The sequence below is a fragment of the Drosophila melanogaster genome, chromosome 2R (assembly GCF_000001215.4).
Source record: "Drosophila melanogaster chromosome 2R".
Classification (NCBI taxonomy): Eukaryota; Metazoa; Arthropoda; class Insecta; order Diptera; family Drosophilidae; genus Drosophila; species Drosophila melanogaster.
This window is the reverse complement of record NT_033778.4, coordinates 21,253,572-21,281,047: the sequence shown is the minus strand read 5'-3', so window position 1 is coordinate 21,281,047 and position 27,476 is coordinate 21,253,572. Positions and strand designations below refer to the sequence as shown.

Below are 27,476 nucleotides of genomic sequence, written 5' to 3'. Positions count from 1 at the left end.
TCATTTGTTTGAGCCTACGCGCCTTGCAAATATACACACGTGATTAAGCATATGTACACACCGATCTATGTGGTTCTCATTAGAGTTAGGTATATTATTGTAGTTACTTTTCATGTTTCCACTTTGAGCACATTTACTTAAAGGCTTTTGTGGAGGACACGCGAATTCCTTGCATTGCACTATTTCTTGGAAGGATTCCTAATATAAACACACCGACACACACATACATATTTGACTAAGGAAGACACAAAGAATATTGACTGCTAACGCTACAATATAAATATAAATATAAATATATATGTATATATATATACGATGGATCATCGAGGGCTATTTCTTTTTTTTTATGTTTTTATTTTAAATCTGTCTACGCAGCTAGCTAACTCCCTGTAAGACTTCCCTAAGCTGCTGAAAACGAAAATAACAAAGTGCTGCAATCCGACTTTAACACATACTCTATATAAATATTATATGAAAATCGTTACTCTTCGGTTAAATATATAGTATATATAACTATCTTTTTTGCTGCGAACATTTTGCACACCTTTATTCTGCTTGTAAACAGCTAAGCCGCTAGCTTATGAAAAATATCGACCCCCCCCTCCCTCCACTTGCTCCTGGCTTAGAAAAGTTACTAAAGTTGCTAGTTAAGTACATAAGTAGTGTTGTTCTCTGTTCTGTTGTGTTTAGTTTAGTTTAGCTTAGTTAGGTTTAGTTAGAATTTTTGGTTTTGCTCCTTTCGCTTGGTTCCATTAAGTTGCTCATACGCATAGTCGCTGCAAGCGTTGCACATACATATGTACGTCCCTAGGTTTTACATTAAATTTGATTTAATTTTTGATTATCAGGCTTACGTTAGACACTACAAATAGCTGGCTGCACGCACACACACACACACACACACCCACTCCTCGGTATGCAAATGGCTGCTTACAGGCGAATTGGAGAGCTTCGAAATCTCGAAACCTGTTTACATATTAGATGAGCCCATCTGGAGCACTTAGAGATAAAGCTTTACACATACATATTCACATATCAACACACTTAGCCGCTAAGTACATATACTCGTATAGACCTATAGATTTTGGATCGATTTGCCCTTTTAGAGCACCTGCAGATTCTCGCAGTGCTTGAACTTGGAGTCCTCCTTGCCCAGGATCCAGGTGAGCATCTGGCGGGCCTTCATGCTGGCCAGCATCACGCTGCGGCTTTTGTACCAATGCGCCGGCGAATTGGCGTCCCTTGGTCCCTGAAATGGGCCAAAATATTAGATAAATCACATTTACTCTACTCTATGTATTCGCCAAAAGGAACAAATGCTTCACTTGGGTGGGCGGGGATTTACGGGCTTTATTTACATTTGGCTCTCTATTCAACTGCATTTTTATGGCCCTGCAGTTTTGTGGTTATTCCATTTTTGGGGCGCCAATTGAAGTTTGCATTTTTCATGTCCTTTGTGCGGATTCTGGGAGTGGGCACAGGATGATAAACAACAAACAAACAAAACACTTTTGGCAGTGTGCTTGGAATAGTTTCTCTACACTTGGACACTTGACACATTTTCTTCTTGTTGGCAAACAGGCACAAGTTCTTTTGGCGAAAGTTCAGGGCGCTTCTATATATATTATGAATACAATCAACAACGCATAAACAGGGAGTTATGGCTCGGATTTTATTGGATTTCACAGAAAAAGTATCTATAGGATACTTTTACAAATCTCCAAAAGTATTTTGGGGTTTTATAAGATTTACAATGTGTTCATTTGTTCATCATTATATTTTAGACACCAAATAGGATATACAGGGTATATAACTTCTATCTATAGAATCATGCTTGTTTCGATTACGGGTTGGGGTTTGAAGAACACACCGATTAAACATCGATTAGATTCAGTCCGGATAGCAGGTGATTTTAAATGGATTTTTAGTCGGGGGTACATTTAGTTTTACTTACCCCGTCGTCGGCTTTAAGATCAGTCAGACAGTTATCAGTTTCTACAGTCTCTATGTTTGTGTTTTCTTTAAATTTGTTTTTATCTTTATCTTTTGATTTTTTCGGATTTAGCTGCGAAAGCGATCGATGTACATTGATTACAAGACACCAAAAACAGAGATAGATGGGAGTACAACTAGCTAACCAGCAAACTAGAGCTATAGAGAGCTAGAGCTAGACCTATGGGTTTTCTCTTCTTTTTTAGTTTTGTTTGGGACTTTGAACATACCTGCAACTGAACTTGGTCCTTCTTGAGGCGAATCTGGGTGAGCGTGCCGGCCAGGAGCTCGTCGCAGTTGTGATTGATGCCCACGGAGACCTCGATAAACTTGGCTCCAAACGTGCAGGCCACGCATTTGCCATCTACGAAGCAGAATGGTGGAATGGTGGTGGATACGGATTCGGTCAGGTCACGCCACTTAATTGACGATGCAAATGAATGCAACGACTTGTCGGTAGTGGCTAATTGCAATACTCACCCTGGGCGGAAACGGCGCGTGAGCGGGCCAAATCAATTTTGTTGGCCACCAGGATGGTGGGTCGATGGCGCAGCAGGTCCATGTCCTGCAGTCGCGATAGTATCTGCTTGGCCCGCGTGAAGGACTCCTTGTCAATGCAGGAGTAGACCACCAGAAAGGCATCCGCCTGCTCCAGTTCATCCTACAAGGCACACAAAACAGCAAAAGCAAACACGGGCCAATTGAAACACGGAACTCAACAAGTTTACAACATTCTGGGCATCAGGCCTTCGTGACTGACGAAAGTATTTAATGCCCTGTTTTATTGCAACCCAGTGGAGGCGAAATTAAAAGTTCTTAACTGCGCACCGTCAAGTGCAGGCGTTGTGCGAAAAGTCGAGCATCCATACAACTCAAGCCAACCAACGTAGCCCAACATTTTCCGCACCCAGCGCCTTGCCGGCTTCCTTTTGTTAGCCGCTACTTTTGCATTTTATGCTCGTTAAAATTAAAATTATGGCCACTTGGCATCGCAATAACGTGGCGAGCGAAGGGAAAAACTTTTCGACTCGCCCAGACTTTTAATGATGTTCATTTATCTGGCCCATACATTTACCAGACGGCTCTATTGCCCAGGTCCTTTGAGTTTCGCTTCTCTTAAAGGTGCGAATGCGTTTATTCATTAGCATTTCGCGATGTTGCGATACAGCGACATGTTTGAATACACTTTTATTTTCAAATGCATTTTAGCCAAATTTTAATCACTGAAAATGGTCTATTGCATAAATAACATGTGAACTTGAATTTCAAAGATCTTGTTACTTTTTATTGCAAATTATTAGACATCTTTGTCAACGATTTCATGTAACCCATTTCGTAAAGATATATCAGGATTCAAAGTTATATATTCGTTTGCATGGGAAACTCGCAACTTCTAGGCAAAAGTGAATACCCAACAATGTGAGTTCTTCCTTCGCCTTGCCAAGGAATTTCAGCTGTCCAACCTTTGGCCAAATACACTTTGTCCTGCGGTGACGTCGGCAGTTTCAACTCCGGCCCAGTGTGCTGGCTTCCGTTTCCGTGGCACATCCTCATCCGCCATTTGTAAATTTGGCACTTGGCGCCGGGCATCAAGGTGCTCGGGATTGGCGGAGGCTTAAGGTCAGACCTTAAGCAATTTATTATTTGCTTTTCCACGAATTTTTTCTGTGCGCCATGCACGAGCGCCTTGGCTTTAATTCGCTGATTCTAGTGTCGCACTGCCGAATGGATAAATTGTTGCCATTTCCTTTTGTTTGTCCTCGTCGAACGACTGAAGTCGTCATCACCATCAACAGAATCGTCATCGGCGATTACAATTATCATTATCGTGTTCATTTGTATTGTTTGCCACCCTCAAAGGCGGCGGCGGCAAACGGCCCGTTGGCCATTTGGCAATCGTCCAGCAATTTGGCATTTCGATTGCACAGTGGCTCAAATCGCTGTACTTATATTCGACATTCCCCCGCCCTGGGTGCTGCCTTTTTTTTCCCCCCATTTACCCACATTTTTGTTGTGCCAACGTTTGCAAATTGCTTTGGTTGGAGGCGGCGGCGCCCGTCTGGCAGGATTTTAAATGAATTCCTTAAATTTCAAGGCAGCCTCCAGCATTCCGTGCATTTTGCCATAATTAACCGCATTTCGCAGCTTTCTGCAAAAGTTTTCATAGTTTTTTCTCGAGTTTCCCAGCATTCACCCTTTGTTATTGTGTGCGAGAGGCAGGTTTCGCATTTCAGCAACTCATTTTGCATCTGTAATTAATTCACTTTGTGCACTACATGCCCGCACAGTTGGCAAATCACTCCCTGCTCCCCAGGGCAAATCCTGCTAGTCAGGCAGTCAGGCAGCCAGGATACACAAGCTCATTTGTCTGGCCACTTAATGGTGAAATATTCAACGGCAATTACAAACACAAATAGAAAAAGCTGAGGACCCTTGACAAATGATTTACCTTGCTCTCTGGATTTCCAGTGAGGAACTTCAGTTCCGATTCGGTGCCATTCAAGATGATTGAGACGTTCTGCTCGGCATCGTCGCATTCTGCAATAGGTTTAATATTTCAGTTGAATTATGGCAAACGCATCATTCCCACTAACCAGGTCCATCGTAGGCATTGATGCAGTCCGAGGTGCGGAATTGCGAAAGCAAAGCCTGTTTGCCGACTCCCGCGGATCCAAGCATTTCGACGCGATAGAATTCCACCGGCTGATGGTTCTCCTGGGCATTGGCATTTCCGAATCCGTTGCTGCTGCTGCCGCCATTGTAGCCACAACCCAGTCCCAGGCTGCTTCCGCCCCCGGCCACGCCACCCAGGCCGCCCACACCATTGCGTGTGTGCATGGGACTGGATGGAGCCAGGCTGTTGCTCCTCGAGCGCCGGCGACGGAAGGAGTCACCTCGATTGATGATACCTGTAGCGAACGGAAAACAGTGAATAGAGTTGTCAAAAACTCGGTGAGTTTGCTAACAAAAAAAAAGGAGAAAAACGTCACCTATTTCGTATTCCCAGTGCACGAGGGAAACTTTTGTTAGTCTACCTGTCATACGCGGCGTATGTGCAACGTGCGCTGACTTCGCGACTCGTTGCGCATACGCCACGTAGCCGCGGCAGAAATTACAGCTTCCTGCCGCAAGGGCAACATCAACAATAGTTAATCTGCCTTTTGTGTTTCATTCGTGCCGAAACAGTCCAACCCGCCTTGTCCTCCCCCCTCCCGCTGACCTGTCTGTCTGGGTTTTCCTGCCAGCAGTTAGAAAAACTCATATTGCGGTCAAAAATTTAAACGATGTTTCCTGCATTTTTGCACCATATAAATGCCAAATATTTACAATATAATTTGCATATACAATGAATATTAATGGCAGCATTCTGAGCCATTTAATGTGCTCTTAAATAAAAATAAAACAATTAAAAAGACATCGAAAATGATGTGGGACAAGGCGTAATGGTTATTTTAACCCATTGCCTTGTTCCGGAAATCGAACAATGTGCCTATGAATTTAAGTACATTTTTTGCCTAGTCACATGGATTATGTTTTCAATTTATTGATAGAAAACAAAGAAATATACGAAATCAAATTATTTAGATACATTTATTGAATGCAGTTCGACTATTCGTGCTGCTTAGCTGCGGCGAAAAACCGCACACATAATTTAATAACACAGCCGAGGGCATAACAAGTCGATTGACCAAACAAACGCCGACTATATCTAGATATAATCCGCACATCTGTTCGGATGTTACCCTTCCAACGCCCCAGCTGCCCCACATAGGGATAATGCCCGACCGAAAATGGTATTACCCAACGAAGATGCCGAGTCAAGAGCCTTTGAGCTCAAGTCGCGGCCATTGTCATTTGTAATCCCTCAGGCCGATGGATGTATGTACACATACATATGTATCTGTAATCATTCTGAATGTATATATACATGTCCGACACTGTACAACTTGTTCAGTCGCTGCAAGCGTATGCTGTGTACGTTTGAAATGTCATAAATAGATTTATTGCCAGCCTTATTGCATTTAGTCGTCGCGCGAAATCGACGCGTCTATATGTATGAATGTACATCGCAGATTTTTCAGTATTCGTTGGCATTTGCTGGCTCCTCATCTGCGGTCATTAATTGTGCAAATTGATTTAATTGCCAAAAGCGTTCTAAACATTTAGATTCGAGCACAGATGGGGGGTAGGGTTCCCCCTTTTTTTTTTTATTTTTTTCTTTTCGTTTTTGTGCACACAGGCATGGGCCGTCATCATTGGAAAGCCATAAAACCATTTTGGGTGGCCATATTACCAATTTCTTTTCTTTTTTTTTTTCTTGGCCATCGGGAATTGCGAGGCTGCGCGTGTGGGAAACAATTCATTTTGGAATAGGTGCAAACGGGCGGCCATAAAAATTGCGATTTAGTTTCGTGAAATTTCTCACATCATATTGCTACATGTGTATGTATATGCAATGTTCATATTTATTCTTAGCCATTGGCTATAATTAAAACTGACTAATCTCTGGAGTAATTGCAGCACTTTTTTTTTCCCCCAATTTTCCGTTGGCCATTCCTCAAACAAAACGTTTTCGTTTCACTTGTCTTTGATGTTGGTTCGGTACTTTTCATTTTCCACGGAGCATACTCATCTGTTTGTTTGCTCGGTGGGCATAACTATTTGGGAAAATAAATCGAACATTTTATTTGCTGATTGATTTACAGTGGGGCGAGTGTGGCACGAGATTTCGCATATGCTGCCACTTTTGAGATATGATTAACCGACTTCAAGGTCAGACGCGTTTTGTTTATGCGAAAATACACCCACTGCTGTACACAACAATCGAATGTTTGGCAATTGGCCGAAAATTGCCAATTGCTGGTAAAAATCAGGCAGAAATGCAAATACATATCCAGCACTCGCTCAACTTCATTCAATTACAGTACGATCCTGGCCCACAGGACAATTGTCGGCTCTTGTTTGGAGATGTATTTGTATGGAAAATTCATTCAGTCCTCTTTAGTGGCTGCCATCGATGACTGACACTCGGCACTGGGCATTTCAATTAATCATCACACACCAACCAAACCAGCCATTCCATCCAAAGCCACCCACTCCAAGCATATTCGATTCGAATGTCGGCCTGTCAGTTTTCCGGCGGCTCATTTTAAATTTCCCACTCGTGCCGACCGTAAACGTGCATATTTGATGGATGGCCACAGTTCCCTTTTTGCCGGGATGAGTATGCCCAGACGATCGGCCAAACATCTTGAGCGAATTGAAATTAATTAAATGAACGCACATGACTCCTGGCAAGAAATAACCGCAAAGCAAAGCTGCCACCTCTTGGCCACAACAACAACCAACTACAAGGTTTTTCACTTGTATTTGAAAGCAATTTAGTTGAGCAAACACAGACACTTCATTGAATTTTAATATGCATTGCATTTGGGGACGCTGCTCAGCCGCAATAAGAAGAAGTTAACAAGCGACTTGGGGTGAACTTTTAATACCCTTTGATGTTGCATGAATTTTTAAAAAAGGATGTGCGGGGTTGATATGCAAAGGAAACATGTTTATTCAAAGAAATACTTTTTTAAACGTAGTTAACTGTCAGAATAAAATGGGAAAAGAGGGATTATAGAAAAAAAACGTGTGGAAAAACTTTAAAACTTGTGTTTTTCATTCACATCTATTCGCAGCTATGTTCCATTCCATATATCTACTTATTTTGCGTCTGTCAAATGGTTCCGGCTCCTCCGTCATGACTAAGTTATGACACCTCGTGTGCTGTTAGTACGCAGGCTTGTCGTCTGTTTCCTGTCATGTCTGCTCAAGTGTTCCGTACTCCGTTCTCCGTTATCCGTATTCCGTATTCCGTATTCAGCTTAAACACGTACTTTAAGTCTGACGTGCATTTATGGATGCAAAACGCTTGCGGGAGCGGCTAAAGATAGCAACTATAATGCTCACCACCTATCTATGTAACCACAGAGAAGTAAAGGGATTTTGAAATCACTCTTGCAAAAGTAGCAATTGTTAGTCAAAACCTGATTTGTTTCTTCAGGCTTAATCAATCAGTTATTTTATAGAATCACTGAACTAAAAGACACTTTAATGCGCTAATAATCCCCAATTCACCTGAGCCAAGCAGTTTAGCTTGCTAATCGATCTTAATTGAATTTAAGACACTTGAAATTGTTGCAAACTTTCTCAACGAGATATCATCTTCAAACTTTCAACCAAGTGCCTTACAGTTCCGAATCGCACTGTAAGTGGGTTGCGATGGCACACAGTGCGTATGTGTAACAATAACGTGACACAAATGTAGAATATAAAGGGAGGAAAAAAACAAACACACACATATGTAATGGCAAAAGTTCGCAGGACTATGTGGCTATGTGAGTGTGTGTGTGCATATGTACATATGCATATGTGTTTTTTGGTCTGGGTATTCATATTCTATGCTGAGTGGCATTTAGTGCCACTGATATCTCCTTAACATCTTCGGGTAACAGCCTTTTAAGATTTCAATAAGGATTGCTGCGCTGCGTGTCCCGGAACGAAACTATAATTTTATGCCGTCTCGTGTATCGTGTGTCCCCAAGATGATGTGCGTGTTCCCAGGTCCCAGGACTCCCTGGCTCCCTGTTGGCCTCCAAACCCATGGCCGCATTGTTAAGATGTGTAATCCCAGTCATCTGGCCCTCGGGCTTTGTTGACTTTCAATTTCGAAATTAATAAATGCTCCTCAGTGGTCTTTGTTGCGCCACTCGGGTCAACTCACCTCCCTTGGAGGCGCTGAAAGTGCGCAATCTGTCCACATCCTCGTCGTCGTCGTTGACGCGCAGGTGATGCATGTTCATGGTGGGCACGTCCAGGAAGGCGTTTGATTTTCTGTGTGCTGAAAGAGATTAATGTGGATTGCATTAGGGATTAGGTTCAACCATTAGGCTAAGCTGCCTAGTTTGAATAATTTACAGATGCTTTAAACTTTAAACTCAAATATACTGATAAATGAAACTTGATTCTTATGATGATGATAAATGCACTTTTAATTGAAAAGCTGCGAAAACAGCGGAAAAGCTACCTTTTACCTGTTAGATACTTTTGACCAAGTCTAGTATACCCTTTTAACTCTACGAGTAAAAAGAATTTGAATATATGAATAAACATTGGCACGCAAAAACCCGAACGTAGATAAATATGCGAGAAACCCTTCGGTTAAACGTGCTGCATTATTGATTCAGTATTCCCTGCTCCAGCTGGCTGACATTTGGACAGCTTTAATGGTTTCCGTTTCCCCATGTCGAGTTGACAGTGAGAAGTGCCACACACGTATGTAGCTCACTTGCTGCCCGGGTAAACTGGGTCAATGGTTAAGTTCATCGAACGCCCACGTTAATTGAATCAACATTAGTGAAAGGTACTTAACAAAGGGACGAATGAAACAACCATATGCTCTGTTTCAGCTTCAACACCTCGCCTTAAGGACCTGCACTGCTGCAGGATGCTCCATGCTCCTTTTGCACACCAGGACCTAATGGTCAATTTTACATTGCCGCCGCTCTCGTGCTGCGAGCAATTTGGCTGAGAGCTTAGTTTATGCCACATAAAAGATCAGGCTTAGCACTTGGCTAATTTGTTGCCGTTGTTTCGCCGCTTTGATGGCTCCATCCGGCCATTAAAAGCCACAACTTTAACTAACTTATGTACAAGTGTGGTCGAAATTCTAGTGAACTGTGCTGCTACTAATGGAAGTGGTTTAAAAGCTTGGGCGAGTAGAGTGATACATTTTAGTTTTAAATTCAAGCTAACAACTAAGTGCTTGTCATTTTTGGTTTTAAGGCATAATAGTAGCTTGAATATCCTAAGTAAGTAATTTGAGGAAGTAATAAGAGGATGAAAAAGTGCTAAAGGAGCATAACTATCAAACTTTTTAAATCTTTTTGAGGTTTGTTTTATACTACTACTACTACTACATTTCAGTGAACCAAGCTAAGCTTCTTATCTACAAAGTTACCAGGTAATCCTATGAACTGCAATGTTATAGTTTACCAGCTTAGCATCAACTGCATTTTCATTTCTTTGGCATTCACTTGGTATCTATTTAATTCACCGCAATTGTAGATGCTCATCTCCGGGCGTAATTTACTCACCGTGCGTCTGTGGCCTCCGCTGCGATAGCTTGCGGCGCTGCGGAGGCGTCTCCGTCTCGCTCAGCCGGGGCTCACTGGTGCAGTAGCTCCGGGTCTCCTGGAGCGTGTGCTGCTGTTGCTGCTGCTGCTGCTGCGCCTTGGTCTTCTGGCGGACCTGCAAGTGGAAAGGAGGAGGAGGCGTGTCTTTAGAGCGGGCAACTATGTATAGCTATGTATAGCTATCTATCAAACGCGGCCCAAGGCAATCGCTGTGATTTATGGACTGCCCTTGCCGATTGACTGAGAAATTAAATTGCATTTCTCACACAAATCAAATTGCATTTGTTTGTCCTTTGGCGTAACAGACGCCCCAGACGCCCATCTCACTTGGCCACCGTCAATGGCATAATTTATCGGCTTGTCCTGGCCCTGGTCCTCGCTAGAAGGGCTCCTGCGCGATCCTCTTTGAGGGGAACTAGAGTAGGGATATCCACCTAAATGTCAAGGTTAAACGCCTCGGCCACTCCAAATGCAATCAGCGCCAATGCTTGTTTCGCCCGCCGCAAAAGTTTCCTGCTCAGGCATTGGCGGGTAGGTTGGAGCAGGAGGACGTGTCCCTGTTCCAAATCCTTCATGCCACGTCCAAGTGCCTGTCAAGCCGCCTCAGCTCTGCGGTGCTCCATTGGAAGCCTGGCTGGCTGCCTGCCTGACTGCTAGCTGACGACGGGGCGAAAACTAATTTCACCACTGTTCCGGCAATGTAAGCTTCTTGTTCAGTTTCTTTGGTCCAGTGTGAGGGCGATATATATTTATAGCTGTGGCCATAGCCGCATGCAAAACGTCCAACTTTGTTAGCCACTTCCGTTTTCCTTGGCCCAAAAATCCAAAAAAAAAAAAACAAAAAAAAACAGGGGCGAGGGCGAACAATATGATTTGGGTGTTGGGGACCAATTAGTTGGCAGTTCGAAGTTATTAAGTTGTGCCGCTTATGTCCTTGATTCTAATTAATGGGTTTGGTTTTGCGGGGAGTATGTTATATATACGTATAGGTATTCAACTTATGGCTTTAAGCCTTTGATACGATTTCTTAATTAAATTTAAAATTATGTTTAAAATTAGGCCTTCTACATGGAACATCTTTAAAATAAATGAAACCAGTTTGCTTTAAAAAAATCTACTATATGTTTGATTGAGTTATGACCGTAAAGGTTTTTGGCCTGAATTTGTTGCTGATCGGGAACCTTAATCCCCTGAAAGCCACGCTGATTCCGCCACTGTTCCCGCACAAGGTTTTCTCATCGCTGGAAAACGGCACGCCGGAAGCGCTTGCTACGTGGCGTCGGCTGTCAAGTGGCCAGGGATTTGGGCCACGTTGAGTTTCTGGTCAGTTGGAGGGACCGGCAAAGCCGCCAAATCCGCAGGAAGTGTGGCCAAGGGGGCGGGGCGGCGGTCATTAGGCGAGCTGTCAGTGTAAACGTTCCTTGTTTATTTAGTGGCCGCTCTTTTGCGCTTTTTATGGCGCACACACACACACATACGAGTTTAGACATATAACTACGAACCGGACTGTATACGTATGTACGCATTTATCCTGGCATTTCATGGGCTCTCGTGACCAGTAATTGCTCTTCTTTTTTCGACAAATGTTTGCATGGTCTACTTTGCCGGCTTAATCAAATATTACGACCATACGGACGGACACCCACATCTGATCCATCCGGATGCAGTGGTCAGATGGTCGATGCTTCTCGCTTCAGAAATTAATTGCTTCCTGGCTTCCCAGTTCATTGACCATGCCATGGTGCTCCGCGGCATGTCCTGCGGCGGAGTCTTCAATTTGTACCCGCTTAATCCCCAATTAGTCCTCTGGGGCAGCGCACATAATTTATTTTCTTAATGCGCCCCGTTTTACGGGCGTCGGGGGATTAAATTAAAATTCGAAATTAATTTCACATTTCCCAGACACATACTATTTGACTTTTAAATTGATAAGACATATGAGTTATTCGTAAGGTTGGCGTCTTTAAATTTAGTGATATCTTACCAAATATATCAATATTTTTCATTTATTTAGTTTTGTAAAATGTACATACATCCTATATTTTTCTTGCAAATTTATTGTGTCACTGCTTAAAGTTTTGATTGCACACAAGGCTGCAATTTCCTTGCCTCCGATGAACTTTTGTGTCGAAAGTCGCAAAATATTTCCCCATTCATGGCTGTCTTATTTATTTGGTTTGGCTATTTGTTGGTTTTTGTCTAGTATTTGCATGGGATATATCTGACTTTGGGCCACAGAATGCCGTGCAAAACGAAAATAGCATTACAATGCGACTTCATCGTGTTGGCTGCTGTTGTGGCATCTTCTCATTAAACTTTTGCGTCTGCAGATGAAAAGTGCTAGCGACTTATCGACATTGGAACATCAAGGCACTGAGCACTTCAAGTTTACTTCCTTGCTGCTTGCCGATTGTATCCTTACTCCCCGCTTCCTTATAACAAAAGTCGTTAAAGCATTCCTAACTCGTTTTTAATACCCTTTACTAACTTGCTTGGCAAAACCAGTACGTGTTTGTAGTACTTACTATTTTAAGCATATAGTTTTTTAACAAAATTTGAAATCTATTTCGTTTAGAGAGGAGTTATGTATATGTGCAATCATACGCCAAAATGTAGGCAATGATTTTTAGAAACCAGGTATTCAATAGTCGGTAGCACCAAGCACTTACTTCTCACTTGCTTAGCTGCGAACTCATTACGGCCACGCCCAGCCAGAACATGCCGCCCCCAAAAAGCGGGAAACCATATGTGTGTGTGTGCGTGTGTCTTGGAAACTTTTTCTATATAAATTACCAGCTCGGGGCGCATCTCAGGCGATGAGAACGACATTTTTAGCACGTTGCATGGTTGTACGGCTGCTTTTTGTTGCCTCGTTTGCTTACTAATAATGTCGCGAGCAGAAGCAGAAAAGCAGGGGATTCACCAGCGAGGGATATTCAGCACCAGAAGCTGCGAACTGGAAGCTACACCCCCCCCCCCCTCACCAAACCAGCCAGGAAAACTCATACGCAGCGTATGCCGCCACGTGGCGAAAGTCTTTTGTGCGAGACAACCATCACATCAGTCCGATGAAATTGAATTTCGCCACGATATAACTCAATTCACACGCCGCACTGCAAGTGCTCCTCCGAATTCAAGGCTCCTCGGACGGCTGGCTGACGGAATCAATTGAATTGGAAACGTCAGCGACTTCAGTTTTTCTCTGTATTATTTCAGTTGCGGTGATGGTAAATACAAATAAATCCAGCTTCCTAAAATAGGCCTTTCCTTTTCAGTCAAGATTCAGTTGAGATTGTCGAATAAGTCGGACGGGTTCGTCGTTATTAGAGAAGGAGGTATATATATACACACTAGTTAATCATGGAAACAACCGCTCAGCTGCAGCAATTGAAACCCCAACAGAGCGTCATGTCGCACGTCACGGTCACCGAGAGTGATGCCGAGTTTGCGATCTTGAATCTGGATTGCAACGAAGGTTTGGAGAGCTCGGTGACCAAGATTCTGGTGGCCATCGAAGAGATGTTCTGCAGTTACTTTGAGGATCTCAAGAAGGAGCTGGAACTGCAGAAGATGGCGGCACTGACCTTGAATCAGCTGACCCAACGTTACAGGATCAACACGAAGGTGGACACGAGCTGCACGTGTCCGCAGATCTATGAGATCGAATCGGATGATGCGATCATTAACAAATACTACATCTACTACCAGGTGATAGCCTGTTCCAACAATAACCAGGGTTGGGTCATCCACAACATGCGCCCCTATGTTCTCCTCTTTCGTCGAGAGTGCGCCAAGTTGAATCTGAACGAGGATAGTCCCTTCATCATGGGTGACGCTTTCCACAAGCCAATCAAGTTCTTCATCGACTTGGTGGAGGAGCTCTTCGCCTACTTCTACAGTGGACACGTACAGTTCGACTGCGCTGCCCACATGTTGGATCCCTTGGACTTGAACAGCATCGAGTACTATCAGAAGCTATTGGAACCCAATGAGGATTTCGCAAATTACTTCAAGTACAACATGAGCTTCTGCAAGTGCCTGCGTATGCCGCGCCGTTGTCCTGCCCACGAGTATCCGCAGGTGAAAGAGGACTTTAACGCCACCTTTGTCAATCAGGCCAAGAAGAAGCGGTGTGCCAGGCGATGCGAAAAGATGGCCGAGGCCGAGAGCAATTTACTGGATCGAAAGAAGTCCATAGTTAGACTCCAACGTCCCAGTGAGATGTCTGGCATAAGCACCGGTCAGGAATTAGACCAGGACAACGAAAGGGAACTGAAGAGGATCTCTAGACACCAACGTCGCAGTGAGAGGTCTATAATAAGTATTACTAAGGAAGATTACCATACTCCTCTGCCCGACAACCGACACGAGCTAACTGTAAAGGATTCAGTAATCAGATGGTCGGTGAACCCACAAATTCTCTGAAAGTATGATAAGTTTTTAAATTTTGTAAGCAGTTACGTTTATTTTATATGAGGTGTATAGAATTTAATAAATTGCCTACTGATTTCCAGTTTGTTAGGATTCATCATCTGGTATAGGGGTATCCATCATCGTCGACTTAAATGTCATTCATCAGAAGTTGTCCTTGTTTTTGCAGGGAAATACACTAAAACACACACAACCGAAAATGGAAATGCGCGATCGGCTGTACCAAATGATGGTGAGCCAGAGCTTTATGTCGAGAGGCACGGTGACCGCGAGCATGGCCAATTTTGCGATTGGAAATCTTAGAAGTTCCGATGCTGTAGAAAAGAGAGTGATCAAAATTCTGCTGGTGATCGAGGAGAAGTATCGGAGTTACTTTGACAGCTATAGGAAGGAGCTAGAGCTCCAGAGGATAGCGGCAGAAACACTGCACCAGCTAATCCAGCGCTACAAGATCACCATGCAGCTGGACACCAGCTGCACATGTCCGCAGATCTATGATATCGAATCGGATGATGCGATCATCAACAAGTTCTACATCCACTATCAGGTGATAGCCAGTTCAAACAAGAATCAGTGTTGGGCCATCCAAAGCCTGCGTCCGTATGTGCTTGTCTTTCGCCGTGAATGTGCCAAGTTGAATAGGAGCGAGGAGAGCCCCTTCATTCTGGGCGATGCCTTCCACAAGCCCATTCAGTTCTTTATCGACCTGGTGGAGGAGCTGTTCGCCTACTTCTACAGTGGACACCTTCAGCTGGATTGCGCGGCGCGTCTGTTGGATCCCTTGGATCTGTACCGAATGGAGTGCTACATGAAGCTATTGGAGCCCAACGAGGACTTTGCCGAATACTTTCTGCACAACATAAGCTTCTGCAAATGCATGCGGCCGCCACCGATGTGTCCGCCGTACGAACACCATCAGAAGATCAAGGATCAGTCCGACGCATATCTCAGTCATGCCAAGAAGAAGCGATGTGCCAGGCGGTTTGAGAGAATGGCCCAAAACGAGGCACAGACTGCGAAGCGGGAAAGCGGCTCAGTGGAACGGAAAATGTCCATTGGCAGCGCGAGGACGACCAGGAGTCTAAGTCGGGAGGCTTCTGTCGTGGAAGAAGCCGTATCCGTATCCAATCAGCAACATGAACGCACCCTAAGGGATCAGCTGATGTGCGCCCTTAGCATTTCCCCCGAAAAAAGGCACGACGCCACCAACCAATGAGGTCAACTCGGATTGTAATCGATCAATTAATTGGGCCAAGTGCACGTGATTGCGTTCTCCGTTTCTCGGAAATGCCGGCGGAAATGTAGTTATACCCAGTTAACTCAATCCCTTCAATATTTGTGGCACGCAAATGGGAGTTGTTTACCAAGTAAACTTCAAAGTGATTATGCACCTCAATTCGGAGATACTTTCAGCTGAGCACACTCGATTAAAAGTGAGCTTAAGTTTTCACTTCAATCAAGTGAGACACTTCAAAATTTGTTGTCAGACGAACCCATTGAAGTTTTTTCAAGTTGGCTTTAAAATTAAAAATGTGATTCGTGATTGAACATTATAATCTGTAAACTGCAAAGCTAACAAACAAATATAATAAATTCAATTCAGAGTAATATTTTTATTGATGCTCTAAGTGCCATTTCATAAAATCAATCAATTATATTTGCGAATCAAATGGTCCTTTTGGGAATTAAAAAACACATTATAATATTGTTGAAATGTCAATCTGCATGTGCGTGACTACCAAATGGGCTAAAAGACGACGTATTTATAGTAAGCAAACGTGCATTTATCTAAAGCTATAAATAAATAAGCAACTTTTGCCAGAGTGACGGGCAGATGCAAATGCTAATGCTAAAAATCTGTACCGCTTGGATGCGTTCCAAGCGCATTACGTATACGCCCCGCGTACTCACCGATCTGGCGCCGGAGGTGATGCGGGCGCTCTGGGAGCGCGTGGCCGGTCGGCGTCGCCGGTACCCGGGAGTACCGCCCTCGGGCGTGGCACTGCCGGAGGCGCCGGGCATTCCATGGATGACCGTCTCGATGCTGGCGCCGGTGGCACAAATGGAGGCGCTGCGCGTCTTCTTTTGCATCCGATGATGCATCGGTGAGATGTCGTCCACCATGGCGACTTCTCTTGATCTCGTTTGGTCCAACTCCTGGGAAATTTCCGTTTGTGTCCGGTGTGTGGTCTGTGGTCTTCGCCGGCAATTTTCCGTAACGAGTTCGGTCAAGTTGCTCTAGGATTTGCTACTTGTGTGCATTAAGCAGTTCGTGCTGTGGCTCTAGTTGCTCTATTTTGCTGCTGTGGATGCTTGGTTGCATAATTCATAATCTGAGTTTTGGTATGGTGTGTGACTTTAGTTTGTTTTATGGTGCACTCTGCAAATAAACCGTGACAAGCAAATGAAACGAATGCACAAAACATTTAAATGAATTGGTTTTTTTTTTTTTAAATAAAATTACACTTTATCTCGAATATTTGCTTCGGTCGTGACGTGACACAGAAATAACCCAAAGAAATACTGTGTATATATATTTTCGAAAAGCAAAAGTGAGCTACGAAAAGCGAATTTCATCTGCGTTCTACAAAATGCTATGTGTAACAACATGCAACATAATTTGCTGTGTGATTTTTCATTTCGCCCCGCAGCCATTAAACATAAAATTCCTCTGTTTGTTTTTCCAATCCCCCACCCCTCTACCACCATTCTGTTCATTCCCCCCTTTCCCCATTCGATTTATTTTTAAACGTGCCTCACGCGTCTCTTGAAAACTGGGTCAGCTTCGGTAGTTGGCCAAAGCCCATTCGCATTTTCAGTGGACACCCCAAAAACGACAAATTGCTACAAACAAATTTGAAATTTATACGAAGGGGCCAAAGCCTTTGGGAATTGTGGTTTCCATCGGAGTTATATAAAGGCTTAGATGACTGTTACTGTGCGTTGGTTATGCAAGCGATTGGGGTTATCCATTCTGATTCTGGTTCATTGATACCGGGTTAGTTGGTTAACTTTTCGTTTTTATATGTCAAAGTTTTTATTTCACTTAGTTTAATCTGTGTGTCAGCAGCCTCCTCGCTACCTTTTCAAAACAATTACTTTGTATCATTTAAATCTAACTTTATAGAAACAACTTTCTTATGCCAAATATTTGTTTCTAAGCCATAGCTTACTTTCCATTTTGTATGGACTACATTTATTGCTAAACCTCTTGATGAATGATTCCCAGAATTTTGCCGAGATTTCTTTCCATTGATTTCATAACAAATCGTTGTTTGGCTTCACTTGATCTTGTCCGTTTATCACGTAATCCCCATTGGTCCAAAAATAAACTCTTCATATTGGCTACAGTTGCTAACCCTTGCATCACATCATCCACATGTCGAACTCTTTCGTATGGTTTCCTATAGACAAAAAAAAAGCATTTCACAATTGAAATGTAAATAAAATGCTGGAAAATGTGGAAAGTTTCGAGTGGCACGGTGTGGAAAATGGTCTTTAAAGAGTTCGCCTAACTTAAATGAGAAACGTAAACTGCAGACTGCGAATTCTAATAGACACTAATTGCCATTTGCAAGGGCAGATTTCCCGAGGCGAAATTAAATCCATTTCTCAACTAGCCCAAAGGCAGGGAAACTCAAATTGAATTTTCCACCGACCGATGAGATGGGCTTTGGAGTGGCGGCTGCGGATGCGGATGCGGATGAGGTTGCGAAGGCAGCCGGCGGGCCAATCAAAACATATTTGTAATCCATTTAGGCATCCTGTTCGCTCCTTAGACATGCATCATTAGCCACTCGACCCGGGGCATCCTATTCCATCCAATTCCATCCATCCATTTGGCTGTCCTCCTCCATTCTCCTCCATTCCACAAATCGAATTACGCTTTCGCTATCTTTTCATCCGCACTTGCACTTAAGTGCATCCAGGACACTTTTCGCACATTGTAGCGAACTTGATGAACTTGCAGTTTTGGCCGCATTCATTCGAGGACTTTAAGGTCCTGCTGCTTGGTAATCAACTTGTGCGAATGATTAAACATAAATAATTAAAAAACGAGCCACGCTTTTTTTCGCGCTTCGAAGAGTAAAAGATTCGGGCCAAGTTCCTAGCCAGTAAATAATGCAAAGGACTCGGGGGAAAAAGGAAGCAGAATAAATACAAAAACTTGAAAACGTCTTTAACGCGACGGCTTATGCGAGAACAGCTTGAGATAAAGAGTCAGCGGCACTGAGAGAAAAAGGTAGCTAAAAGGGGTGCCTTAAAAATGGCCAAATGTAAATGTAAATTCATTCGACTTCCCAAGAAACTAAAAGTGTATGTTATGTGTAAGTGAAAGTGCATTTTATATTGCATATTAAAGCGTTTTTTTTTTTATTTTTATGTATACCTGGGCCAAAAGCAACAAGAAAGCGGCCAAAACCACCCCAGCATTTTGACTTAAGCAGCTTTAAAGGGTTGCGAACAGTTTCTGTGCTGTGAGAATCCAGCGATGCATTACGCAGGACACACTAAAAAAGGGAAAGCGAAATGGGTACGCCGATGATGATTTCAGCTGCTGACCCATCCAGTCGTGCATGAAACTCCAGGCCACATGACGATGAAGTTGTCTTACTCCTCCTCCTCGTCTTCATCTTCGCCGGGGATCCTTTGTCAGCAAATGGAACTGGAAGGCTGCTTGCCTCGTTTGCATTCAATTGATGCCGCTGGCATTTCTGGCTAACAACAGCATTGCGCGTGTGTGTGTGTGATTCCTTCTAATTGGCCGTAGGAAGAGTAGGAGTATGGTGTCACCATGCCAGAACTTTAAAGCTTCACTATTCATTTTCATTTCATTTTTATGCTCACAGACTTTGGCCAGCATTTTCGGGCCATATTAGTGGTGCGTTTGGTGGTCATTTGCCTTTATGGCCCGATATGATGTGGCCAAAATTTCGCTCCCACTCTTATCGGTTGGCCTGTTGCTAGTTATTAACATGAATATTTTCGCTTCAGCGTTTTCTGCGCCCGGCTAATCAGGCCACCCAAATGATGACAGCTGTGCTCGGTTCCAGGCAACGTAGGCTATCACAGAAATAAGCCCAAAAAATGGTTGCTTCGGCCTACCAATATAAACCCTACAAAAAAATAACAACAAAAAATAAAATCCCCGATAAAGTGTCAACAGATAAGGATTATATGGCGCGGAAAGGGGTAGGGTTCTGTTTTTTTAGCCTGGAAAGTAGGTGGTTCAAGGTTGGCAATTCATCTGCCTAAAACAAAGGTGAAACCATCACAAGCATTTAGCTGAAACTGCAAATTTGATTTGATTTAAATGAAAGTTGATTGCGGTCGAGAATAAATTGATTTAAAATTTAGTATGTTCAGCTTAGTATGTTTTATAAATCCACAATCGACATAGATGTGCAGCTAACGTGATTATTTGTGCTGATTCAGGAAATATTCCCCTTTAAAGCACATTAAAGTTCGTATAGAATGCAGTTGCCTATTAGCCAACTAATGCGTACATTTTTTTATCCGCCAGGAAACGCTCGATTTCATCTTGTCCAGCATATGACCTTGAGCCACGCCTCCTTTGTGTGCGAGTTTGTTTGGCGTGCCAGCGGCTTCCTTCAACATGTCCACATCCACATCCACGTCCTTGTCCGATGTCCATGTTGTTATCCGTGTGGCAGTGCAGCTCGTGTCGTTGTCAGTGGATGTTCGCAGCGTTTGTTTAATGTTTCCCTTTGAGCCCCATCTTGCAACAGGGGTATTTGTTTATGCTCATGGCCAGCACCTGTTGCTGCAAAATTAATTTCAATGGGTCACAAAGCGCCGGCTGCTTGTCCCAAAGGAAGGGTGGTGGGATCAGGAGTAGGATTCTCTTCCTATTATTTCTGGCCGCTGATTGGCGACATTAATCCAAAGCTAGTGGCAGCACTTTCTGGCTGAGATCTTGGGCCAAGCTTGAGCATATATAGCTAGCTCACTATTAACATTTTTCGCTGGCAGCTTGTCAACGCAAATGAGCTAAATAAAAACAAAAAGTTTTTATTGCGCATACGCCACGTTGTCGTTGGTCGTTTTAGCTCTAATGGGACAGCATGTTATTAGCAGCGAGCTATTTCATTTGCTCTTTCTGCTCTCAGCTGGGATGAAAACAAATTTGAATGATTAAATAAATTATCCAGCATTTGAATGTGACAGTGTGGACTAAGCGTGCGAAGAATTTTTATGATTCAAAAAATTCAAGCAAAAGAAGCGAAATATTTCGAAATCATTATGAAATTCCGTCAGCCAGTCGACTTTTATTTGTTTTCAGTTGACCAAAGATTTTCAGCCAGTCGACTTTTATTTCTTTTCAGTTGACCAAAGATTTTCGAACAGCTTGACATTAGTTTATGTTTATTTCACGCAAGTGTTTCCTTTGATTTCGTGCTTAATGTTCGATAAATCGATGAGATGGAGCCCGAATATAAACAGGGATTGCTGGCCGGAAAAAAGGCGAACGGCGGCGGGAATGAGCGAAATCTGCTCGAGAATTTACTTTGCTACAAAGATTTTCCAAATCGTTGGGCAAAATGGAGCTCAAGGGCAGATTATGCCGCCTAATGTGCCGTCTTCTTCGCCAGATTTCCACCGCCATTTTCCGCAGTTCCCCTCAAAACGCTCTGTCTGTTTGGTTTAAACTCGACGTCTTTCACGGTGATTATGACACACATGTGGGTGTGGGTGTGTGTGTGTGCGTTGTGTGTGTCTGGTGTGTGTGTGTGTGTTTATTCCGTTTATTCCACCTTTGGCTGCCGCCCGCTGTTTACTTCAAGTGGCATTCATTGGGGGTCTTACACGATGGCTTGTTATTCTCAATTTAGATTCAAATCAAGCCAAGAGTCTGGCCGCCGGCGCAGATGTTTACACAAAAATTCACTTCATTTAGTTTGCGACAGGATAATTGCGGCACTTTGAAGTGTGTGTCATAATTAACTATCGGGGAAATGTCCTTTGGCATCTGTTGAGCGGCAATTTGGGCACGGAAATAGAACGAGGAAGTTTGCGATTTTCCTTTTTTTCCTCACCCGAAGCGCCCGAATTGGTTAGCATTTGATTTCACATGGTCTTTGTTCGATTTTATTACGGCCATTCGAGGAATTTCTTTTGTTAGCTCTGCTAAGCCAACTGAAAAATGCCTTTGGAAGTGAATAATTGAGAGGAAATATTTGGCTGCGCTATGTGAGTTAAATGAAATCCGTATGTAGTAACAAAGAGGTTATGGAATTTAGCTAATCTCTGCTAACTTCGCAGATTATGCTCAAATTAACCAACCTCTTGGCTGACACAGAATTATTCTTCTACTCCAGTGATTCCATTCGAAACTATTTGACTGGAATCAATGGCGCCTCCTTTTTCTTTTAGCAACTATCAGATTTTCCAACTCTTTATGCCATTCACTTTGCATGGACACTGCTGACCCAGACAGTTGCAATTATGTTCGCCGAGGAAAGGGAAAAACAAGGGGGGGGGGCAAATCCTGCTGGAAGTGTTCTCAATGTCCATCAAAGCAAGCTGGGTGGAATTGGGAGGAAGTGGCTGCCGCCAGGGAAATACATAGGAAAATGAATAAAAAGTTAAGCTAGCCAGGAATTTATTCGCATTTGAACTGCTTGCTGTTTGTTTGTTTGGCTCGGTTTTGGTTTGGGTTTGGGTTTGAGTTAGGGTTTGGAGTTGGTTGCTTTTGGTCGCTGGAAGCATTTTAAGTGTGTGCATAAATATTTTTGTTAGTTGTGTCTGGCTGAGGAGGAGTTATTCAGCGGAAATGTGCCACCCACTTCACTGACATCGCAGCCACTTGGCTCCTGCTCCAATTTGCTGCCCAATTGTCACTGGCACTCTGGGCTCAGTCACGTTTTTCTGCTGAAGTAAAACGGGTGTTGTGCACGGCAAAAAAAAAGGGGTTAGCTCTCGAGAAATATGGTAAAATAATTAAATCACTCTTGCTTTAAAAAGCCGACAATAATTAGTATCAATTTTATTTAAGGTATTTGGAGCAGACTTTGATTTCATTCAATTAGTCAAGACTAAACTCTTTTTTTTTCTCTCACTTGTTACTGGAGCGTTTTTTACCATGTAAGCGGTTAAATAAATGATTATATTTTCCACTTACGGCAACCCTTTTCTCGCCAGTGCAGCAATAGGAACACGAAGCTGTCATGTTCATTGCTTTTCCGGGCGTAAAAAGTCCAAAAAGCAATGACAGGGGCGACGACATTTTTGGGGGCCAAGTGCCGGGGGTGTTGGGCTATAAAGCCGGATAACGGGATGGCCGTGGAGGCGGTGGACAATGCCGCGACCAGGTCGAAACCCGAATTCAGCCCCAGAGCCGCAGAGGCACGGTCCTTTGCCACCGATGTCCCTGATGCCAGGTGCAGGTGCAAAACGCTTTCAGGAACTTACCTTTGTTCCCAGACTGTTGGGCTCTGGTGGCTGAACTTCATGGTTGTAGTCAGTGCAGTGCAGTGCTTTTAATTGAATTTGGAATATTTTTACCCTCAGTGGCCTAGGGGGACAATCTGGCCAATCCATTTCGGCCAAGAGCTACGAATTTGGCTATGACCAGATGGGCGTCCTCTGCCTGCCTGCCTGCCTGCCTACCTACCTACTGCAATTAGTGGTGGCTGTTCTCTTGCTCAAACTCTAATGGAATTAGTTGTTAATTTGATTTGCCATAAAAGCAGTCCGTGCCTCCACTTTCATTCGTATGCGGGTGTGCTTGTGGCTCCATTCCATGCGGATCCTTTGCACCGGGGGCGTGGCCAGGAAGTCGCGTGCCAATGGTGCCAGACACTTTGCTTTAATTGGCCGGGGGCCAATTGGGTGCAGTAGCTCGAGATGGAGCAGGAGCGGGAGCAGGAGCAATCGCACACACATTCGAAAAACAGTGAATTGAAATCAAAATGCCGCACTGCAGCTACATTTACGTTTCCTCCGATTGCGAATTGTGGTCATGGACTGTCCTGATTAGGTTCCAGATCTCCGGGGAATTGTTTCGGCGATTTGTATCACTAATGATTGCCCGCAATAACTGCTCTTTGTTTGCTCCATTCAGTTTCGCTTGTTTTCGCTGATTGCGAGTGACCAGCAATTTAATGCTATCTGATGCAGTCCAGTCTATGTGGCAATAACTAAAATGTTGCCCCTTCTTTTTGTCTGTCAAGATATATATATATATATAAGTATATAGTGCATTGACATTTGGCTTAAAGTGAACAAAAAAAAAAAAGAACGGAATGATGAGCTGCAGAAACATGAAACTGCATACGAGTAAAGTTGCATGTATATGAAAAACAAACATGCCACATAATTCCAGGAAAATGTAATTACTGTAACCAAAAGTTCAAAAGCGGTTGAAAAGTAGGAAAATTAATTACATGGGTATGTAATTATGAAAACATTAGCTAGCTAAACAACATTTCAATCAAGTTTTTCATTTGCATTCGTAGTTACGCTGCGACTTAGCCACAAATTGTTCGTTTTTTTACCCACATTCCCTTGGGGCTTTTCTGTAAATTTATTTCAACGACATTTAAGGGCTTTTCCCGTCCCAATGGAGTTTTTACAGCTCGATTATCGGGAATATTCCACCAGCCTTGCCATGACTTCTGATTAAATTGTATTTTATTTATTTTATAGGCTCTTGCATTGCCGCTTGCAGTCGAAAATCCATTTATCTTTTGTTACACTGCCCGAATTGATTGTTATTTAGCAATTTCCCCCCCTCGTCAACGAGTGCAATGCTTTATGGCACCCCAAAGAATTCGTTCGCAAAAAGAAAACCATTTCGAAAGGAAGGACTATAAACCGATGGAGGCTGCTGACTTTTTGCCGTTGAATACTTAATGTGCAGGCCAACGCGGCGTATGAGTGATTTTTCTGTTCTGCTTTTGTTTCTTTAAGGTTTTTCCGATTATCCTGCGTCGAAAAGGAAGCGGCAAAAAGGGAAATGGAGCTGGGAATTAAGTAAACAAATCGAACCGCTGCCGGAAACGCCAAAAGTGCCCGGCCACACGACACTTACGCCAAAAGGTCTCTCAACTTTTTTGTGATAAATTATCTATTTGAGTCACGACACTACAATTAGGCAATTTAATTAATCAAAACAAACCTGTATTTCGACTGTTGGCACCTTCGACTATCCCGGCGCGTTACTAATTCTAATTCCAGCGTCCAGCGAAAATGTATGGCACTACTTATGTATTTGATCGATAATTGGTATAAAAAGAAAATTGTGATGGCGGCTCACTTTTTATATATATAGCGAGATAATTTTGTGCACTTGTTCACTTTCTTTTTTCTTGTTTTCCGTTATTTTTAGATAGATTTCAGCTGTGAAGTGAATCCGAAACCGAAAAACAAGCACATGCGATTTTTCTTTTTCAAATATTTTAGATTTCAAATATTTTCCACCACAAAACTTGTGTACGAATCGCAGGCACACATTGCATAAATATATATATTGAGTATATTATATTGTTTTGATTAATTCTGTTATTGTGGTTGGCGTATTTTCAAACGCGGTTTTCCAACTGAAAACGAAACGATACGTGAAGCGCTGGGCGATTTTCCAAACGCTTTTCACATCCGATCCGTGCGAGCGCCGTCGAGTGTTTGAAGCGATTTTGGTTCAGTTTGGTTTGGTTCGCATCTCGGTTCGGTGTGGCAGTTGGTTCGGCGCTTTCAACTGTGACGTCACGGAAAAGCTCAGCCACGTCACCGTTAGCTTTTCCGAGCGCATTGCTCTGCCCAACCACTCACTCCCCCCCTCATTCCACTTGCCGCGCCATTTGTATTGTTTGTATTTTTTCTTTACGACTTTGCTTTGTTTATCTTCGGCTGTCTCTGCTGACTTTGTTTTGAATGTTCCATCAATGGAGCGCAAGGATGGTGGAAAAGCTGTTGGGAAAAGGTAGTGAAAAGTGGGTGGGAAAAGGTAGTGAAAAGTGGGTGGCTAGCGGTTGGCAATTGGGCGGCAAATATGGGGCAGCCAAGGCGCTTTGGGGATTGCAACGTTTAAATCTATTCTTTTTTGTTTCCTGACCCTTTCTCTGTTGGTTCCTTTGTTTTGGTTTTGGTTCTGATTGTGATTTTGATTCTGCTTCTGTTTCGGTTTTGTTTTTCCCTTGTTTATAGCTTGTGTTTTCCGTTGGTTCTTTTATGATTCGAAATCGCTGACAGCCAAGCAATATTTAGAATTTGTGACGAGCATTATTTGGCATTTTATTAATGTTTCGATTTTGGTTGAGTACATTGGGGTTTTACCCATTGCTCATGCTCGCGGTTTATTTGCCAATATATATTTACATTTTGGCTAAGAAAAAATTAAAAAAGTAATTAGCACACGATGCTATAAACGTTATATGTAAATGCATATGTTTTTATGGACTGTGAAACAAAAAAAATATGAAAACAATTCCAGCCGTTAAATGCTGAATAAAAACTACATAAACCAAACGAAGAAATTATATGACTCATGTTATATTCTCGTAAAATTGTTTAAATATTTAAATAAATTTGTTTTTGTTTATACAAATTTTTCTTTTTGGTGCATCCTGTATTCCTGTTGACAAAACTCCAACCATTTCTCATTTGGAAATACTTGTGACATGCAGCACTTTCGAGCTGATCGCTTCGACTCGATTTGCAATTATCCAAATGACCAAACACATTTGCCAAATGCAGTGAATGCAAGTGCCAAAAATAGCGATACCAACAATAAACGCACCTGCTGCAGCGCGAAATGCAATTAATCTTCAGACAAAACTGTCGCACAGACCGCAAACAATTTCGCTCGAAGCAAACAAATCCCATCAGCGTCGCATATCGCATATGGGCAAAATTTGGTAAATTTTTTTTTTTTTTTTTTTTCTTGGTCGTAACGTCACAATATGTCAAGTTTTATGATGATTAAGTGAACGAAGGAATTGCACACACACACACACACGCACACTGTGAAAAGGGCGGGCAGGAAAAGAAAAAGGAAAAGTCCTTAAAGCTTAAGGAAAACTCAACCAAATGGAACCCTTGTACTAAAGTCAAATGTTGTTTGTTTTTGTTATTGTGGCGAAGGTTCATGCTATGAATACAGTAGAAAGTATCATTAGCTTAATTATTACCTGTGAATATGTAAATATGAGTGGTATGAGTACTCAAACTTTAACTAATTGATTCAGTTACTTTCTAAAATTCGTATTTATGTTGAAACATTAATTGTAAAAATTAATAATATATATACACACTTTTGTAGCGATGACTGTATGGCTGTTTGTGTTATTGTTGCGACTCCTGCCACGTGGTTGAGTACGATGGCCTATATCTTATCAACATGGGGTGTGTGCTTGTGCGGCACATTATCATAAGCCATGATTTATTTATAGAGGCAACCAGGTGGCACACACCCATACTGCGAAACGCACACAAATACACCAATGGATTGCCTTTGTCCTCGCTCAAGTTCGGAAAGAGCTGTCAATTGATTTACTTGACCCACATGGGCAAAAGCTCAACTCGAACCGACGAACCGGCCACGCCCACCCAACCCACTGCCTTTTCACTAATGCGATCAATATTTGGCAGATAAAAAAGCGGGCCAAGCTAAGTTGGCGCTCACAGGAAAGACAAAAAAAAAGTGGTTTAAAGCTCGCGCTTAAAGGCCAATTGTTGCTGCTGCCGATTGAAGGGAGGATAAAAGCCGGCACAGCCTCAGGTGTTGGTCAATTAGAAGAAAATTCATTTTCGCGGATTTGCCGGCTAACGAGAATTTATGTTAATTTATTTCGAAAAACTTTTTAATTAACCCACAAACGGTGGATTGAGACCGAGCATCGCAACTTTCGGTGC

The 27,476-nt window shown here is 42.9% G+C and overlaps 3 protein-coding genes across 6 annotated transcripts; 2 read left to right on the top strand and 1 right to left on the bottom strand.

Moving 5' to 3' along the window:
• Positions 1-52: 52 nt before the first annotated feature.
• Rgk3 (Rad, Gem/Kir family member 3) lies at positions 53-25,883 on the bottom strand. 4 transcript variants are annotated; one of them, NM_001103926.4, is made up of 10 exons: positions 24,745-25,250; positions 23,037-23,789; positions 16,515-16,983; positions 10,134-10,287; positions 8,762-8,878; positions 4,587-4,901; positions 4,442-4,530; positions 2,473-2,653; positions 2,223-2,356; positions 675-1,249 (listed from the first exon to the last, which is right to left on the bottom strand). In NM_001103926.4, the coding sequence occupies exons 3-10, from the start codon at positions 16,725-16,727 to the stop codon at positions 1,103-1,105; spliced, it is 1,350 nt and encodes a 449-aa protein (NP_001097396.3). In that variant the 5' UTR covers positions 16,728-16,983; positions 23,037-23,789; positions 24,745-25,250; the 3' UTR covers positions 675-1,102. The 4 variants fall into 4 exon arrangements, with proteins under 4 accessions (NP_001027446.2, NP_001097396.3, NP_001286670.1 ...); NM_001299741.1 differs by lacking the exon at positions 23,037-23,789 and adding an exon at positions 1,955-2,065; NM_001032275.2 differs by lacking the exon at positions 23,037-23,789 and having other exon boundaries at positions 53-1,249; positions 24,745-25,883.
• Positions 13,469-14,684, top strand: CG30393 (uncharacterized protein). The gene has a single exon (NM_166433.2). It carries the CDS (start codon positions 13,533-13,535, stop codon positions 14,595-14,597), a length of 1,065 nt encoding a protein of 354 aa, NP_726044.1. The 5' UTR covers positions 13,469-13,532; the 3' UTR covers positions 14,598-14,684.
• Positions 14,706-16,243, top strand: CG30391 (uncharacterized protein). Its single transcript, NM_137722.6, has one exon. It carries the CDS (start codon positions 14,803-14,805, stop codon positions 15,817-15,819), a length of 1,017 nt encoding a protein of 338 aa, NP_611566.2. The 5' UTR covers positions 14,706-14,802; the 3' UTR covers positions 15,820-16,243.
• Positions 25,884-27,476: the final 1,593 nt, after the last annotated feature.

Coding starts and splice junctions, on each gene's coding strand:
- CG30393 (NM_166433.2), top strand. CDS start 13,533: ATGGAAACAACCGCTCAGCTGCAGCAATTGAAACCCCAACAGAGCGTC.
- CG30391 (NM_137722.6), top strand. CDS start 14,803: ATGGAAATGCGCGATCGGCTGTACCAAATGATGGTGAGCCAGAGCTTT.
- Rgk3 (NM_001299741.1), bottom strand. CDS start 16,727: ATGGTGGACGACATCTCACCGATGCATCATCGGATGCAAAAGAAGACG. Junction 2,066..2,222: donor AGGACCAAGTTCAGTTGCAG/GTATGTTCAAAG, acceptor TCGCTTTCGCAG/CTAAATCCGAAAAAATCAAA. Junction 1,250..1,954: donor ATCTTAAAGCCGACGACGGG/GTAAGTAAAACT, acceptor GGCCCATTTCAG/GGACCAAGGGACGCCAATTC.